The 18,051-nt window shown below is 41.9% G+C and overlaps 6 protein-coding genes across 6 annotated transcripts; 3 read left to right on the top strand and 3 right to left on the bottom strand.

The window, feature by feature from the left end:
* Positions 1–400: 400 nt before the first annotated feature.
* SS1G_05366 (conserved hypothetical protein) lies at positions 401–1,437 on the top strand (the record flags this gene model as incomplete). Its single annotated transcript, XM_001593888.1, has 5 exons — positions 401–423; positions 642–805; positions 857–950; positions 1,006–1,139; positions 1,196–1,437. The coding sequence occupies 5 exons, from the start codon at positions 401–403 to the stop codon at positions 1,435–1,437; spliced, it is 657 nt and encodes a 218-aa protein (XP_001593938.1).
* Positions 1,438–2,073: 636 nt separating this feature from the next.
* SS1G_05365 (hypothetical protein) lies at positions 2,074–3,238 on the top strand (the record flags this gene model as incomplete). Its single annotated transcript, XM_001593887.1, has 4 exons — positions 2,074–2,226; positions 2,436–2,753; positions 2,903–2,995; positions 3,125–3,238. The coding sequence occupies 4 exons, from the start codon at positions 2,074–2,076 to the stop codon at positions 3,236–3,238; spliced, it is 678 nt and encodes a 225-aa protein (XP_001593937.1).
* Positions 3,239–4,073: 835 nt separating this feature from the next.
* On the bottom strand, positions 4,074–7,793 carry SS1G_05364 (conserved hypothetical protein; the record flags this gene model as incomplete). The annotated part of the gene is made up of 6 exons (XM_001593886.1): positions 4,074–4,663; positions 4,726–7,055; positions 7,108–7,207; positions 7,262–7,379; positions 7,429–7,467; positions 7,524–7,793. 6 exons carry the CDS (start codon positions 7,645–7,647, stop codon positions 4,273–4,275), a joined length of 3,102 nt encoding a protein of 1,033 aa, XP_001593936.1.
* Positions 7,794–9,976: 2,183 nt separating this feature from the next.
* Positions 9,977–11,579, top strand: SS1G_05363 (hypothetical protein; the record flags this gene model as incomplete). The annotated part of the gene is made up of 4 exons (XM_001593885.1): positions 9,977–10,063; positions 10,398–10,419; positions 10,535–11,407; positions 11,566–11,579. 4 exons carry the CDS (start codon positions 9,977–9,979, stop codon positions 11,577–11,579), a joined length of 996 nt encoding a protein of 331 aa, XP_001593935.1.
* Positions 11,580–11,879: 300 nt separating this feature from the next.
* SS1G_05362 (predicted protein) lies at positions 11,880–12,745 on the bottom strand (the record flags this gene model as incomplete). Its single annotated transcript, XM_001593884.1, has 3 exons — positions 11,880–11,931; positions 12,151–12,282; positions 12,579–12,745. The coding sequence occupies 3 exons, from the start codon at positions 12,743–12,745 to the stop codon at positions 11,880–11,882; spliced, it is 351 nt and encodes a 116-aa protein (XP_001593934.1).
* Positions 12,746–14,449: 1,704 nt separating this feature from the next.
* On the bottom strand, positions 14,450–16,269 carry SS1G_05361 (hypothetical protein; the record flags this gene model as incomplete). The annotated part of the gene is made up of 4 exons (XM_001593883.1): positions 14,450–14,541; positions 14,589–14,757; positions 14,811–16,168; positions 16,224–16,269. The coding sequence occupies 4 exons, from the start codon at positions 16,267–16,269 to the stop codon at positions 14,450–14,452; spliced, it is 1,665 nt and encodes a 554-aa protein (XP_001593933.1).
* Between the last annotated feature and the right edge of the window lie 1,782 nt (positions 16,270–18,051).

Genomic DNA, 18,051 nt, shown 5'->3' with positions numbered 1-18,051 from the left:
GGTGCCAGGGCTATCGGTTACTGTAGTCTATTCTATGCGAAGGCTAGATCACAAGAAGCGGGAGGAAAGTGCGGCGAGATTGCGATTGGATTCATTTGGCGATTTAATTGTACGGGTAACTTAGCCAACCAAAATCAACCCAGCGAGTGTAAACAATCACTACTGAGAACTCTCCCTCAACGATAACGCTGCATTACATCTAATGTCCTCTTTGTCTTTGGGCGCAACTACGACGTCTCTTGTAATTACAATTTACAACCCGTTCACTTTGAACAGCAAAAACATCTACTGTACAGGATTGTAAAAGAACTGCAGGTGAGTACAATTCCCCTTTCCATAATTGTCTTGTATCGCCCAGCTAACCTGCGGAATGTAGAAGACGCCCCTCATTTAAAGCAAGATGACTTCCTTCATCACTACCGTGTTTGTGATCCTTATCCCTATATAATTATGACTTCTTTTCTCGCATATTGGAGCCCTCGAACGAAGCAATCACCGCCAATATGTGGACTCACAGGGTCTGATTCTGCAGCAACAGTTTCAGTGAAATTGGAACCTGTGGAGGAAGTGGATGATCCGTTTTTTATAGAAATACCTGAACCTGCTCATGTACCATCTTACTCACAACGAGGAAACAATAGTAACCAACGTACGCGAAACCAATTTCGACCGCGAAATGCTCACAAAGGCACAACGAGTTATCAATTGAGGCAATATGCTGAAGCAACGCTTGGGGGTGGTAGCTTGAGAAAGGTCGTTAAATTACCTGAGGGTGAAGATGAGAATGAGTGGCTTGCAGTCAACAGTAAGGAAATTATATGGTATAGATCGTTGGCATGAGCTTATGATGCAACAGTGGTGGATTTCTACAACCACATAAATCTACTTTATGGTTCGATCACAGAGTTCTGCTCACCACAATCTTGTCCAGAAATGAAGGCTACGGATGAGTATGATATCACATATCACATATGAATTATGAATATCAATACTAATATTCTACAGGTTCGAATATCTTTGGCAAGATAATGAGAATTTCAAACGACCGACTAAGATGCCTGCACCAACGTATATTGAACATTTAATGGCCTGGGTTCAAGCTAGTATTGACAATGAAACTGTTTTCCCAAGCAGAATTGGTATGCATTTTAAAACTACTTCTAACTCCATAAGATGAGTTCCTAATGTCAGATAGGTGTCCCTTTTCCAAAAGGATTCTCAACTATGATTAAACAAGTCTTCAAAAGAATGTATCGAGTCTATGCTCATATCTACTGCCATCATTACCCTGTTATTCGTGAGCTTGGGTTAGAAGCTCATCTTAACACAAGCTTCAAGCATTATGTTCTCTTCATTGATGAACATGATCTTGCAAGCGGTAAAGATTTTTGGGGACCTCTAGGTGATCTGGTCGACAGTATGCTTAGGACAGATTAGAGGATTTATTAATGATGAGGCGATGATACATGTATTCTTTCTATTGGCGTTTGGGCATACCTAGGTAATTCTGGAGTCATGGAATGGGGAAGGACTTCTAAGGCGGTTGGTTGGTAGGTTGGGCCGAAAAGGCAGGGCATTGGGGATGGGAATGTACTTATAGGTTACCAGCGAGCAATCGTCAAATATTTAATTTCAATCATTTCCGTTATTGAGAAATGGTGTCCCATTGAAGTATTTCCTACTCTCTCTTTCATGGTTTGAATTCCAATATGAACATAGGACGCAAGTTGATTTCGCCGGAGTGTATCGGAAGGCATTGGAAAATCTTATTCTCACATCTAGACGTAAATTGAGGTATCAAACAGATACTCAAGCATATCGAAGGAATAAAAATTTCACTGATATCATCTAAATAATAAAAAATAACCATTTCAACTACGCTCATCCCACCTAAAAATGCATGATCCCAAAACCTCGGGCAAAATCGCTCCAACGAAATACATACACGTGACCTAGGATCGGCTCGAAAATCCAAACTTCCGGCACCTCTGCACAATCCTGTCATCAAGCTCTCTTACTACCTACCATCTCCCCTTTACAAACGGACCAATTGAGACGATAAAATCCGCAAATATGATTTCGAGTCGAACTCTTCTCCGGGCTCCTAGGGTCGCCACCCCAAGGGTCTTTACCCAAGCGGTCCGAAACTATGCGGCTCCTGCTGCTGTGGATAGCAAGCCCCCAGTGGCTTTGTATGGTGTTGATGGTACTTATGCTAGTGCTTTGGTATGTGTGCTTTTTCTTGGGTGTGGGTGGAAGAGGATTGCGGGATTAAAGCAGAAGAGTTGGAGGTTGGGGGGCAAAGCAAGTGGAAGGGAATGGAGGGGAAGGAGGATGGGCACAGAGGAGGGGAGAATAATTGCTGGAGGGGATTTTATCTACATCGGGATTGTCACCTACTACTAGAAACAAAGCTAATCACTCACTTTCTATAGTACACCGCAGCCGCAAAAACCTCAACCCTCGACAGCGTAGCCCGCTCCCTCCAATCCCTCCACGCCATCTTCCAAAAAGATGCCAAGCTCGCAACTATCATGCAAGCACCAACTCTCTCCGTAGAGGATAAATCACAAATTATCCAGGAGCTCCAGAAACATACTGGTGGTCAGGATAAAGGTGATACCGTTAAGAACTTCTTGGAGACACTTGCGGAAAACAATAGATTGTCGCTTTTGAAGGGTGTTTGTGAGAAGTTTGGGGAGTTGATGGGTGCTGCTAGAGGAGAAATTGAGTTGGTTGTTACTAGTGCTTCGGTGAGTTTATATTTCTCTGGTTGGAGGATTTTGTCGTTGGGGGATTGAGGGGTTTGGAGGTATTTTGAAAGAGGGGCATAGTGGTGTTATTTGAAGAGATATGATATTTTTGTGGAAAGAAATAGGCTAACATAACATCCAACAAACAGCAATTAGATTCCAAAACTCTCAACCGTCTCGAATCCGCCGTCTCTAAATCCCAATACGTCGGTCAAGGCAAAAAGCTCAAGGTTACCAACAAGGTTCGTTACATCCGTTAATCCGATGTCCAATCTCATTTCCAATCCATTCACATGCACTCTTGACATATCCCTTCCATATACTTCCTCCTCGCCACAAAACTACCAGCGAAATCACTAACACCTCAAAAGGTCAACCCAGACGTCCTCGGCGGACTCATCGTCGAAATCGGTGACCGAACCATCGATCTTAGCGTCTCCAGCCGTATCGCCAAGATGAACAAGTTACTCACTGATACTTTGTAAATACTTCATTACACACAATATGTTCTCACGACAATCGATTTTTAAAAGTTTAGGGAAACGAGATGTTTTCTTTGAGCTATTTTCAGCTGTGAGGGAGAGGAGAAGAGTGACGCGGGAGGATGAGAGCAGGGGATTAGTGGGAGAAACGAGTCGACATTCACCTAATCTATCTACCTTTACCAACCTACCTACATGAGTAAGAATAGAAATGGAATGAAGTGCAATAGATGGAACATTTCCTCAACTAAATTCGGAGAAATCTACAATAGTAGCTGAACATGAACATTTGGTGATACAATGACCGATACATGAAGTTAGCTGTAGGTTCTGTCAATACTCGGCAAAATCGGTAAAGTGCATGCATATACATACAGGTACCGAGCAAATAAACCCAACTGCTCCAAAAATCAAAAAATCCCCCCCCCCCCCTACCCCCAAGAAAAATCTTGATACAGTCAATGAGGAAACACTTCCCTATCTAGGTGCAGAGAGTCAGAGAAGAAAAATCATTGAAATGGAATACTCGAGTTCACTCGTACAGGAAACGTTGTTAGAAGATATCTATTATTTCCCCTTTTTAAACACACACACACATATATACATATTCATATTTACATTTGCATAATATTGTTAATGTTAAATACATCCTAGATGTAATAGAATGAAGACCACGAAAAATGAATAAAATCTGATGTGTTAATTCAAGATTCAATGCATTCACCCATTCATTCGCTTTATCAAAATCAATATATATATCTACATGAACATGAACTCAAAATCGCTGAATATGAATACTATGCATGCATGCAAGCATCTATCTAAAATCTATCTACCTGAAATTTTTTGTCTCTTTAAGCTCTACTCTAGCTCTAGCTCTAACTCTAGCTCTTATCTATCTATATCTCATGTATCTCCCACGCCTACAGCTGCACCTATATATATCCTCCGCTGTATCTTATGTACTCTCTACAGCATCTTCATCTTCATCACCATTTATCATTTCTCTATTCACAGCCACCACCTAAGGTCCAACTCTAATTCTCATCCAATTGCGCCTCAAACTCATCCCCGACCCTATCCTCCCATGCACTGTCATGACTTCTCACGCGATGTAATTGCTCACTAATATAATTGGCCACATGTCTATCAGCCTCTTCCCTTTCTCTTAATCTCTGCTCATCCATTGGAGCTACACTTCCTTCGTGATCACGCTGTTCTTCTTCATCAAACTCATGATCATGATCACCGAAATCTGAGCGTGCACCAATGGATCGAGCAGTTGAGGTACGACGGAGATGATATGGTCTAGGGGATTTTTGGGATTTGCCATTTGCGCCGGCGATGTGACGTGTGAAGATGTCGTCGAAGTAGTGATTCATTCCTGTAGAGGGTGTACGAGGGGTTTGTGGGAGACGACAGGAGATTCTAGTTATGTTAGTAAGTACTTATCTATAAATGGACGTGATTTTGTATGTTAAAGTGCTTACCCGGTATCGTGAATCATCCTAGCAATTAAACCAGTCCAACCACATTGATGCGTAGCACCCAAACCACGACCACTATCTCCATCAAAGAATTCATAGAACCATAAGTTATCCTTCCAGTTAGGATCAAAGTCCAAAATATCATTACCATCATTAATAGCACGACGTCCATCATCACCACGTGCCATAAGATGTTGGAGTCGATGTTGAATCTCTTCAGAAACATGTCCAAGATGCATCATATCTCCTGATCCAGTTGGACATTCGACTTGCAATGATGGTCCATAGAACATGTAGAAACGTTGTAGGGACTCGACAAGTAAAAAGTTGACACAAAGCCAAATTGGACCTCTCCAATTACTATTGCCACCGAACATGCCACTGTCTGAATCACCAGGTACATATTGAACCTTGAATTCTTGTCCATTTACGTCCATGGAAACTGGGTTCTTCTCGTGGAATTTTGACAATGATCGAATACCATGTTCACTGAGGAACTCATCTTCATCCAACATGCGTTTAAGAATTTTCTCGAGACGATCTTTGCTGACAAGTGATAACAAAATTCTGTTACCCTTTCCTCTCTTTTGAATACTGGCCATGTTACGTTCAGCAACGTCATGTCGATTCTCAACAAACCAATCGACTCTCTTTTTGAAGTTTGGTAATTTGTTGATGAGCTCTGGCTCCAAGGTAAGGGTAGCGTATAATGGAATCAATCCTACTAAAGATCTGACAGGTAGTTGCTGAGTCCATGGTCCACCATACGAGATAGCATCATAGTAAAAGCCGTCATCGTCGTTCCATAGAGATTTCTCTCCCGAGCCAGACTTGTAAGTCATGGCATCACTAATAAGCATGAAATGCTCGAAGAATTTAGAGGCGATATCTTCGTAGATCCGACGATGCTTTGCCAACTCCAATGAGATGTTCAACATACACAGACAGTAGAATGCCATCCAACCAGTACTATCTGCTTGTTCCAAAGTACCTCCAGTTGGCAATGGCTCGGAACGATTGAAAAGACCAATGTTGTCCAAGCCAAGGAAACCACCCTCAAATACATTCTTTCCATCAAAATCCTTGCGGTTAACCCACCAAGTAAAATTGAGGAGTAATTTTTGGAAAACTCGTTCAAGGAAATCGAGATCTTGACGTCCATATAATTTTCTCTCAATCTTGAATGTACGGAAAGTAGCCCAAGCATGAACAGGTGGATTAACATCTCCAAAATTCCATTCATAGGCAGGAAGTTGTCCATTAGGATGCATGTACCACTCTCTTGTGAAAAGATCCAACTGCTTCTTGGCGAAATCTGGATCAATCATGGCAAGTGGAATACAGTGAAAAGCTGAATCCCATGCTGCGAAGAAAGGATACTCCCAGGAATCTGGCATGGATAAAATATCATCCAGATACATATGTTTCCAATTTAAGTTTCGAACAGCTTTACGATCTGGTGGAGGTGGAGGTTGAGCTGGATCACCATTCGCCCACTGCTCCCAAATGAAGTGGTAGTATTGTTTACACCACATCATACCAGCAAAAGCCTGTCTTTGAATGTTTCGAAGATCATCAGCCATTGGTAAAGGACTGATTCGGTAAAAGAACTCGTCAGCCTCATCTTTTCGTTTATCCATAGTATTATCGAATTCTTCTTCATCCAAGTAGTCAGAGTACTTTTGGGACATTCTGAATCTAACCACTGCGCACTCTCCTGGTGCCACTCCGCCACCTTCATTGAAACTGTACCAAGCTGCAGATTTGGTACCATTTTCCTTGGGGTTAATTGCCTTCTTCTCTCGGTCTACGATGTAACGATGGAATGCATCCTTGACATATGGTTGAGCATTCTTCCCTTTGTAAAGAAGAGCATTGTTTGTGTCGTTCTCGGTGAAGATCAATTCGGGTTGAACATCAACGCCACTGGGTCCAACACCAGGGGAAGGAGACAAGATCATGTATCGTTCACCTAGCTTATGATGACGAGCGTGGGCAACATTCTCTCCAACCTTGTTGATTTTTGGCTTCTTGTCCTCGGCCTCATGACCCCAAGCCCAAGTATTTCTAAACCAGAGATGAGGAATGATATGTAGTGGCGCTGGCTCAGGGCCTCGATTCCATGCGGTGACTCGGAAAAGAAGCTCATCTGGATCATCCTCATCTTTCGCAGTCTCAATATAGATATCCCAGTATCGGTCGTCATCGAAAATGCCGGTATCGAGAATTTGATATTCCTTTTCCTCCTTGCCTCTTCTGGCGTTCTCTTTGATCAAATCTTCGTATGGAAATTTCTTTTGGGGATATTTGTACAAATATTTCATGTAGGAATGCTAAATGACTGTCAGTTTCCTCTTCATGTAAAGTGTTGAGTATTCGACTAACCGTTGGAGTGTTATCAACGTGGAAATGTGCCTCCTTAATACTCTCTCCATGATTTCCTTGAGGGTTCGATAATCCGAAGAGACGTTCCTTTAAAAAGTCACTGTATACAAATCAGTTCCTGAGTAATATGTTCTCAAATAGCAATGCAACATACTCCTCCTCGTTCCAGAAAGCAAAAGCGACATTCTGAAAACCATGTGTATCCGAGACTCCGGCAATACCATCTTCTCCCCATCTGAAAGCTCTGGATCTCGCATGTTCATGAGGGAAATCTGCCAATCGTCAGAAGTGTATAAAGTGCTATCTAGAAGTAAAACTCACGACTCCACGCATCACCATCGGCACTGTAATCCTCTCGCACTGTTGGTAAATATTAGCATTGATAAGCTCACAAACAACTTGTTGAGAACAAGTACCTGTAGCCCATTGTCTCTCAGCAACATAAGGACCCCATTTCTTCCAATACTTCTTTCTCTCACGATCTTCCTTTAGACGTTTCTCCTCTTCAGACAGATATTCATGGGAATCAATCTGTACCATTGTGAAATTATGGTGGGGTAAAGTTGACGGCGGCGATCACTGATATGGTTTCACTCGACGGACAAAGAGCGCAATCCCTATCAACCAGTTTGCGAAGACTTTTGTTGATTTGATATTGAGCAAATCAAGTTCTTCTTATGGGAAGATGTCAAGAAAAGTTAAATAACTAGTGTGGGCTCATAAGGGAAAAGTCAAGGGACGGAGAGGGTTGAAGAAGCTAAAGAATGAAATGGGTGTTAAGCTTCTCGGCTGGGAGCGAAAGGTTGTGCGTGCTACTCAGATAGCTAGGTACAGTACACCAGTAGCTATGCAAACAAGATAGGAAAATTCGACTCGATCTTTTCTTCCTTTACACGAGTAAGTATGTAGGGTAAAACCAAGGTTATTATTATTCTGCAGGCCATCGACGATGTGAGAGGCTATTATTAACTATCACTAACATACTAAGAAGAACGAAGAAGTTTTTCTAGGTTTCCTTCGTTCTAGACGTGTTGGTCTTTGGTGGATGAGGATCAAAATAAACAAGGGTGGAGGGGGATAAATGATAAATAGCTTGGGTTGTTGCAGCGGAGCAGCAATCTAGAGTGACGTATCTGATGAAAATACATGGTGGGATGGGATGGGGATAGGATGGGATCCGTCTCAGAGTTGGCGTCGTCCGTCTACCTAGTACTTTTGACTGTGTGAGCGCCAACAGCTTGGAAGCCTTGAGGTTATTGTGTTTCTGTTGGATGGATGGTTCGAAGAAATAATGATAAATCCGATTTTCCTACATATAGATCCGACACAACTCTTCCAAACCCTATCAGTCAGTGCCTTATCACATTTATTAATATATTAGTATGAGATGAGATTTAAACACGAAAACAAACAGTACAAGAGCGAGTAGGAGTAGGACTGAGTTCATGCGGGACGGACCCCTCCAAGCGTTATCAAAAGCTACTCCACTCATTCCAGTTTTTTAAGAATCGGAGAGTTGGAGGAGTTGGAGGAGTTGCAGAAGTTGCATGAGTAGCAGGACTTGCAGGAATCAGAGATGAGAGAAAGTGGAGTGAGCAAGGTTTATGAGGGGTTTTTGGCCTACTCAGGATTAGTTTGGGGGGGTAGAAGTTTGCGATGCCCCACTAGATCTGTTGAATAATTGGATTCAAAAAGTCTCAAGAACAACAACACAAGCGCTAAAGATGAACAATTCATCCTGTATAGTAAATGATCCAAAAGTCTGTACACTATATCAATAATCATCATGTCTCTAGATCAAAAGGTTCATGTTGGGCTTCATTGCATTTCAAATACGGCAAAAGGTCTTTTCTGTCATTTTTTGTACCCCTTCATCTTCGGTCGAGGCTTGACCAGGGATGAGGGGAAAGGCTTTTCCGTCCTAACTTTGACAAACACCATCTCTCCTCAGGAACACGTGCATCAACAACAACCAGCGGATTTAGGTCTTATTATTAATATAGATCCTCTTGATGAAATCAGCAATAAAGGTTGTATAGTATATTAAAATTTCATTCAAAATTCCTAGTGGTTTTCGACAGTATTTCTCATATGCTCCGTCAGCTAAAAGGGTATCCATCTGTTCTCATCTAGAATCAAGATTGCATCATAAAAAAAGAAGCAGAGTCAGAAAGTACTTCATGCAAAGGCTACTTGTAGTGAAGAGCCCCCTTCTTTGCATTTCGCTTTGGTTTGATCATCTAAATGCAACATTGGATTGCACGTGATTTTAGATTAATCCAAGTTGTTCCGGCATGAAAATGGGCCGGAAAAGCGATCCCAAAAATCACCACTCTCTTGTAGTGGCTTTCTGCTCTTGAGGTTACTATACGTGAGGTTGAACCATTCGGAATCTTCAAAATGTCCGAGAATGCCAGAATTTCTCAATCCATTGATTGCTCACTCATCTGAGTACTGTCCAAATGATTAGGTCTATAACTAACAACCAATGAGGAAAACATTGTAAGTGTCAAGATGAGTGACATAAAACTAATTCCGGGGATCAGCATGCATCAAAAGACACGGGAAGAGTTCTTATCCTTGGTATGTAATGTCGATATGAAGTCTGAGTACATAAATGTCGAGTCGTTCAAAGGTTACACAGCATGTGAGGTTATTCATATGCCGAATCCCTCATTCGGCTGAATCGCTGTTCTCGCATCACCACTCTCGTTGGGAGTCACAAGTACGACGTCACAACAACGACATCTCTCCTTCATTAGCTCTTGATACCTCGAAGTTTGATCGAATTTGTCAAATTCTCAAAGTCAACATTCAATACTGAAGAAAATATATTATTGTCTGATATCTTGTTACCAAACACCTCACCATGCCTCTCAAAATCTTGATCATAGGCGCCGGCATCGGTGGTCTAACTGCTGCGATTGCTTTGAGAGAACAAGGTCATGAAATAACTGTGTGTTTTGTCCCATGCCCGCTATCTATACTTTCTCCTAGCTTTCACTGGAAAGTAAACTTAGCTGCAGATTCTCAAGCTCACGAGGATGTAGATATTTGAACAATCTCAATTTGCTTCGGAATATGGCGCTGCAATACATATTCAGCCGAATGCTAATGGAATTCTGAGACGATTGAATATTTTCCTGGAGGAGAGTGGCGCGAATCCATTCAATTGGGTATGTATATGAGGAAGTGCCACTTATTCGATGCTCTGATTCATCTCCCCCTTTTTGATTCAAAGGCTTGCATACATCTACAGGCAAATCACTAACAGCGACTGTTCCAACTAGATGACAGAATATACATCGACTGGTTCGTTGAATCGGAGTATGGATATAGTCGAGATGGTTAAAAAATGGCACCATGTACTTTCTCCTTCCCTTCAATCTATCAAGGCCCAACTAAACCACTTAGCCTTGGCTCTTAGCTCACCGCGTGCAACTTCATTCTCATCTCAAATCTAAAGCCCTCACACCATCTCCCCCAAACCTTCCCATCACCCTCCTCACATCCCATAAAGTTACTACCCTCGACCCCGTCACCTCTACCGTCTATTTCTCAAACGGCATATCTCACACCGGGGATTTGATAATTGGCGCAGACGGCGTCCACAGCCTAACTCGATCCTTCACCCAAGCCCCCTCCTCTTCGATAAAACCATTCCCAAGCGGTAAAAGTGCCTATCGCTTCCTCCTCACCCGAGCATCCGTTCTCTCCAATCCCAAAACCGCAAAACACATGCAAAAAGAAGGTGAACTAATCATGTGGTTCGGTACCGATCGTCGCGTAGTCGTATATCCGACATCTTCCAACTCTTTGCTTAATTTCGTATGTATACATCCTGACGCATTATCTGAATCTGAGAAAAATTGGGAGGGATGGGGTAAAGGTGGTAGTAAAGAAAATCTATTGAAGATTTACGAGAGTTGGGATGAAGATATGTTAGAGATGTTAAAAATGGCACGTTCGCCTACCTCTTCCGATATAAACACTACAGGCACTCTTAAAGTTTGGCGTCTCCTTGATATGCATCCCCTACCTAATTTTACAAGGGAAAATCTCGTTCTTCTAGGAGATGCAGCTCATCCATATTTACCACATCAAGGACAAGGCGCTGGTAGTGCTATCGAAGATGCGGCTGCTTTGGCTGTTGTTTTTCCGGGGGATGTAAAGGAAGAGGAGATCCAAGAGAGGTTGAAACTGTATGAAAACATTAGAATCGGAAGGGCACATCGAATCCAGGAGTTTTCAAGGATATTAGGAAGGGATCCTGGGGAGGGTAATGATGTTGTTGTTGATAGTGAGATTTATTCCTTTCCGTCTTCTCGTCGCTTCATTGTTTCTCACTTCATCCTCAGTCAAAATGGAAGTATAGGAAGAGAGAAGAGCAGAAGATAGTATACTTAGTACTCGAGTATACCTCCAAACACTAACAGTCACCTTGATCTAGTGCTTCAGTTCGTAAACCATAACCTACAACATGACGAATGGGATAATTCGACCTACGAATTGAGGAAATGGATGTGGAAACGTAATCCTCAACTTTCTACTTACTATTTGATACCCGCTAGTTTTGGTGCGTTCTCCTATCACTATCAGTCCCGTCTTTCACTAACCCCCCATATTAACCTCACACCACAATAGGACCTTTACCCATCCTCAAGCCCCCTCATAATTACACATCTGCATTACCCAGCTCTCAAACAATACCTAAAATCAATCCAAATCCCACCTTCACCTTCACTCCCAGAATCACAAAAACGTCAGCAAAACTAACCTTCACCACCTCCCGCACTCTCCTCCAAAACTTTTTCCCAATCGACTCTGATTCTTTCCGCTTTAGCAATCCAGGAATTATTTCCACCGCTTCTTGGAGATATGTATGCTGGGAATACGAGAAAGAGACTGCAAATGAGGAGCTCAATTCACATCACAATGGAAAAAAGTATGAACAACTATTATTCTGTATCGAAGGCGTAGAATACATCCGAAAAAATGGCGAGGATGGAGAAAATGAAGAGGTGGTAAAAGGAACATACATACCGATTATTTTTGCCAATTGTTCTTTGCAAGAAAAGGGGAAGAATCATAATGATAATGAGAACGCAGAAACGAAATTCGAAATTATTCATACGGCTTTGGAAGATGGGATACATACATATGAAATCAATAGCTCTATAGAAGGTACTTGTAAGAGATGGGGAAATTTGAAGCTAGGGGATCTTAAGGAAGTAGTGGAGAAGAAGGTTGAGGATTCGGGAGAGAAAGAGAAAGACGGAGGTGAAGAGGAGGAGGAAGCATTCCTATTGTGGAGATATAACACACCACTTTCTCCATCACTCGGTATCAACCCGCCAGATACGGACAGAAACACAGATACAAACACATACCTACAATTCCCACCAGGCCACCTGCACTATATCGCCTCCTCAAGCCGCTCCTCCCCTCACACTCCCTACACCAAAAAATACACTTCCACAACTGGCTCCTTTACAATCAAAGAGTCTATACCAACATCTCGACCTCGACCTCCATCTCCATCATCCTCATCTCCACCTACCTCTCCATCACCCTCAACACAACTCCAACCCCCAGAAACCTCAAACACCCAAAACACCTCAAACCCAACAAAATCCATTACACAAATACTACCCCGCATAGCCGAAATCCCCTATTACGAGATTATAAATACAGAGGTAGAAATTACAGAATTATAACGATTCACCACGTGCACCAACCATCGATCGATCGATCGAATATCAATTCTTATTTATTATTACCTGGGTAGGTAATGAAACAGTAAACATAAGAGCTTTGAAACAGGTGACCTTATATCTAACATTTCCCGATAATTATTATTATATGAGAGGATTATTGATGGTGAACAGTCCTAGAAGAAGAAGAAGAAGCTTAGGAAACGGATCAGAGAAAATCGTTGGAGAGAGGGTAGAGTGGATGTGATGATTTTATACACACACTAAGATACTAAGATCTTAGTAGGAAAGAAAGAAAGAATCTTATGAGGTTGATTTAATGCGACATGACATGACTTTCCCAGAGGAAATGGAATAATCAGGATGAATGATAGATAGGATACTATTATGATCGATTAACCACTATAAGCCAGCAGCTGAAGAGAAGAACCAACCATAAGGAATGATGAAAATGAATGAAGCTCAAAGGGAAGCTCCGTTATGTTCCTGGACCAGACGAGTAATTTATCACATATCTAACAATCTCCCAAAGCAAGATCCAAGATCCAAGGTCCCATCCAGCTTGTGCAAAGCCGATGCAAGTCAAAAGTGCATTAAGATACACTGTGTATACTATACCTAGAAAAGAAATTACAGGATAGACACTCTTCAGAACACAAGAAACAATTTTTTTATTGCTATCTTACATTCATTACCTCCTAAAGCCATCGTCCGTTCCACCACTCCGTTCCATCCATGGATTTTTTTGTAGTAATATCTCCACCATCCACCCAACACATAAAACCAAACCAACTATACCTTTCAGGTAAGTGCCACCCATTCGTCGCGCGCAAGTAAGAAAAAAAGAAAAAGAAATTCGATTAAATATTCGAGCAAGCAAGCAATAGCAAAAGCCAAAATTCAAAATTACTCAGCAAAGCAAGTAAATCATCAGTTGCATTCAAATCATGCATGCAGCCAGCACCACATTGAAATATGTCCAGACCAAACCATGCTCACCAACCAAACCAAATTTGCTCATGTGAGCATCACATCTTATCAGGAAAATGAACATCCAAATTCCATTGACAAGTATATGATTATGCTGACCGGAGCATTAATGGAAAATAAGAGCCATTGAAGAGACGTTCATGCATGAATATCAGTATTGCAAGCAGATCAAATCCAGTACCGAAAGCCCAAATCATGGGTGTCAAGCAGAAGTAGATTGTCAGGTCAATTGCAATGCACAAATCAAAGTAGATAATACGCAAAGGTGGTCATCATCTACTGATAGATAAGATCTTGTTTGTCGATATTATCTCTTTTTAGTTTTCTGCTCCGGAATGGTTTGATAAAAAGCATGTTCAAGAATCGTAAAAATAGTAATGCATACTAATATCGTGTATCCATAGGTTAGAGTATCCTGGGCTGCATGATCAACTCAGTGAAGATAGTATACCAATGTCAGGCCAGTAATGAAAAAGTACGAATGTTTTCGGTCATCGTCATCATGTGCAATGCAGGCATACTATATCGACGAAAAATGAATCGAAAGTCATGGTCTCAGCGTATGTCATGCAAGTCATGCGAATCATGCAAAATCAAATGTCGGAGTCATCCTACGGCTGGTAATCACTGTCGTAAAGTTACGAAGTTCCTGGCGGTTTGGTTGTATCACTTTGACCTTGCGCTGCCAATGCCTGGTACCAAAGTTGGGCATAATTGGCATATCCACCATCTAAAATTAATCAGTAGAATTCCAAACTAACCAGAAATGAAACTTACAAGCTGCATAAGGGTCTTCAGCACCGACTGGAGGTGCTTGTTGTCCTTGTTGTCCTTGTGGCTGGGAGTATGATTGTTGGGAATAGCCACGGTCTCCATAATCATTCTGTTGATTCTGGTGTCCACGATTGTTACGATGACCACCACCGCCACCACCACCATTATTTTTCTGTTGCTAGTTGATGTCAGAAATGTTACGGCAGTAGAACATGATTTACTTACCACAGCCTCAACTTTATCTTCGATGGCTCGTTTGGCAGCAGCTATCGCTTGTTGGGAACCTACAAGACCGATTTCACGTTCAACCTCACCTGGTCCTGAAGACTGGGTAACGTTGATCTTGCAACCAGTCGTATTTTGCATGTCTTTAATCGTTTCTCCACCTTTTCCGATGATCATGCCTACAGCCTCGGAAGGTACGAAGATAGAATCATTGATCTTATCTCCTTGACCACCACCGCCGCTGCCATAAGCACCACCGTAGCCCGCGTCACGGTTGTTCTCTCTTGGAGCGGGTGCGCGTTCCTTTGGTGCACTCTTACTATCGCTCTCCACAATTTCCATGATTAGGTCTTTGGCCATGGCGGCAGCCTCTCGAGTACCTATGAGGTTGACAGGTCGAAGTCCATTAACACTCTTCTGCTCCCCAACGATATTGACATGGCAGCCACTTCGCTCTTGAAGATCCCTGATCGTCTCTCCACCACGACCGATAATAAGACCAACTGTTCTATCCGGAACCATAATTTGCATACTATCCTCGCCATCTCTCAATGCTGGTTGGTGTGATGAATCTCTAGTGTTATTATCTTGTCTTGGGGCTCGGTCTGAAAGTGGGCCCAAACCACTATCATCGATGATGCGAGTAATCTCAGCCTTAGCATCGGCTCTACGAGCACGAGGACCAGTGATTTTGCAAGTTCTAAAAGGGCCTGTTTCATCAGGACCAGTAATGAATTGTACTCTGCAGCCGGTTTCTGACTCCACTCTTCTCAAGTTCTCGCCCTGTCTGCCAATGATCAATCCTACAAGATTCGATTCAATTGAAATTGATTCGACGTTCTCCTCTCCACCGCGTATTGGAGAACGCTCACGAACATAGCCACTTGAGCCCCCATGCGCAGGTGGGAAAGCATCAGAAGGAACTCTGCCTCGTAGGCCGGGAGAAAATGAACGTTCGCGATAATCTCTTCCAGGTGGGCCTCGTCTTTCATCGCGATATGGGTTGAAATTATCACGGAATGCATCGCGACGTGTTGGCTGCGGAGACCTGGATCTCGATCGTGGACTGTATGGTCTACCGGAAGGCATGGGCTGGTGCTGTCCGCCATAAGATGGAGCTCTATCGTAAGAGACGCCCTTCTCAGCAGCAATCACCTTTGCTTTTGCGATAGCATCTTGAATACTAACAGTTCCAGAGCTTACGGGCTTGATACCGCTGAGATCGACACTGCCTGAGTTTGTAGGTTGAGGTAAAGAGTATCCGCCAGGTTGTCCATAAGGATTTGACTGTTGTTGAGGGGGTGGCTGGTATGCAGGCTGCTGGTTTTGCGGAGGGGTCGCATTAGGTCGCTGCGCTGCTGAAAGGAAGTTAGTTTCAGGTTTCCATCATCAATAGCAGGAGGGAAGAAATACCTAAAGCAGCCAGGATGGATGTGATACTAGGTTGCGGATCGGCCATTGTTGCTTTGGTTCCTAAGGTTTAGGAATGAGGAAATGTGGTGATTATTTCAATGATCAGAATATGTTGCAGAAAACGATTTCTATATTGATGAAATGCACAAAAGCAAATCAAAAGAAAATAAAGTTTGTGTCTTTGAGAACTCTTATGATAATTGATGGATAGCTTGTTGAATTTTTGGGAAACTGAGGAACAATCAAATTCAATCATGCAGGATAGAATAATGCACTTGCTAATTATAAAAAAAATTGGGGATCTGCATTTAGTCTAGCGTGCAAGACTAACATTAAAATCGACTGTGAATCACATGATTGCTTATGTAAAAGTTTGGTTGGGATTTGGGAAGGTTCGAACATCACTTCACTTCACCTCATCGGATGTTTCACACCATGTAAGAACTATGCAACTTACACATTCTATCATCATTTCCAATGCAGCAAACTATGAGGACATGAAGGATTACCTCCATGAGCACTCTAATTCAATTTATTAAACTTTTTGGGAGATTATGCTACGCAGGCTCTCGAAACCACTGCCATCGGGCAGATAATCTCGTATATCTTCAACCATTTCGAGCGCATTGAGTAATAAGGACTCGGGGGCTTGATATGTGATTGCACTCACCTTCATGTTTTGTAATTTACGATGGTGGCGAATACATCTACACATCACAAACACAAGAGATATAATGCTTTTGACCAAGGAATGCGGAGTGGATAGAGGAGGAAGAAGGTGACAAACACGATCCGTATTGACAGTAGATGGTACTCATTGAAGAGGAATCATAACCATCTGAAGGATAGTATCTGGTCATTGAAAAAGCGGTAACTGCTCTATCTTCTATACTAAATTCTAACTCCGTATGCATTTTACCATGGATAGAGCTTCATGACCTTAATGATAGACGGAGGCCGCGGTGTCTGTTTGCTCCAAAATTGCTTGCGTAAAGATTATGGTATATGTATTTTGTGAAGATACCTAGGTAAGTATTAGAGAAAGATTTTAATTCCAAAATAATATGAATTTTGTTATTCCTCCAAAATCACTACTTCTCCCATCAATCAGGTGCAATGAGCTAGTTTGATTCGCAAGCTTTAAATGGCAGTTGCCATAATGATGCATAGAGTTTCTCATTGTCAACATCAGCCAAATATGATTGAGTATGAAGATTGAGCATGAATCCTCTACAGTGGGTTGATATCGGACTTCATACTCAAAAGTTAACATATGAGGAAATTGATATCAGAATGTTTGCGTTATCACTTCACACTCCTTTTCCTTAGTATTTAAACTGTTACAATTGGAACCTGTCTTCCCTATCTTACCTTAGATCTCAAGAATATTAAAATAGTGCTTGTAAGATAAAGAGTAAATGCAGTCAGTATAAACAAACATCACTTTATAAAGTACCATAAAAGTAGTTGGGTGGAGGGAACGAAAGTCTGTGAAAGAGTACAAGAAGTATACAAAGAATGTAATATTGATTGGGCTTCTTCTTTTAACTACCTACCTATTAAAGTGCCTGTTTATATCAAAAAATGTAATGTAGTGAATAGTGCTATATAAAACCGTATTATGCCTCTCCGGGCCGGAAAGACTATTGGTCCAATACAGCCAAATTACTTCGAAGCGAAGGTATTGATATTCATATGTATCATCAATCTTCCTTCTACATCATAATTTTTGTTTCCATGAATGTTCAAACTCCACCTACAAATATGAAATTTCCACAACTTAGATCTCCAGTCTCAGTGAATGAATCATTGATAGATCTAGATATGA

This window comes from Sclerotinia sclerotiorum, genomic scaffold (genome assembly GCF_000146945.2).
Source record: "Sclerotinia sclerotiorum 1980 UF-70 scaffold_6 genomic scaffold, whole genome shotgun sequence".
Lineage (NCBI taxonomy): Eukaryota > Fungi > Ascomycota > Leotiomycetes > Helotiales > Sclerotiniaceae > Sclerotinia > Sclerotinia sclerotiorum.
This window is presented reverse-complemented; position numbering and strand designations above follow the sequence as displayed.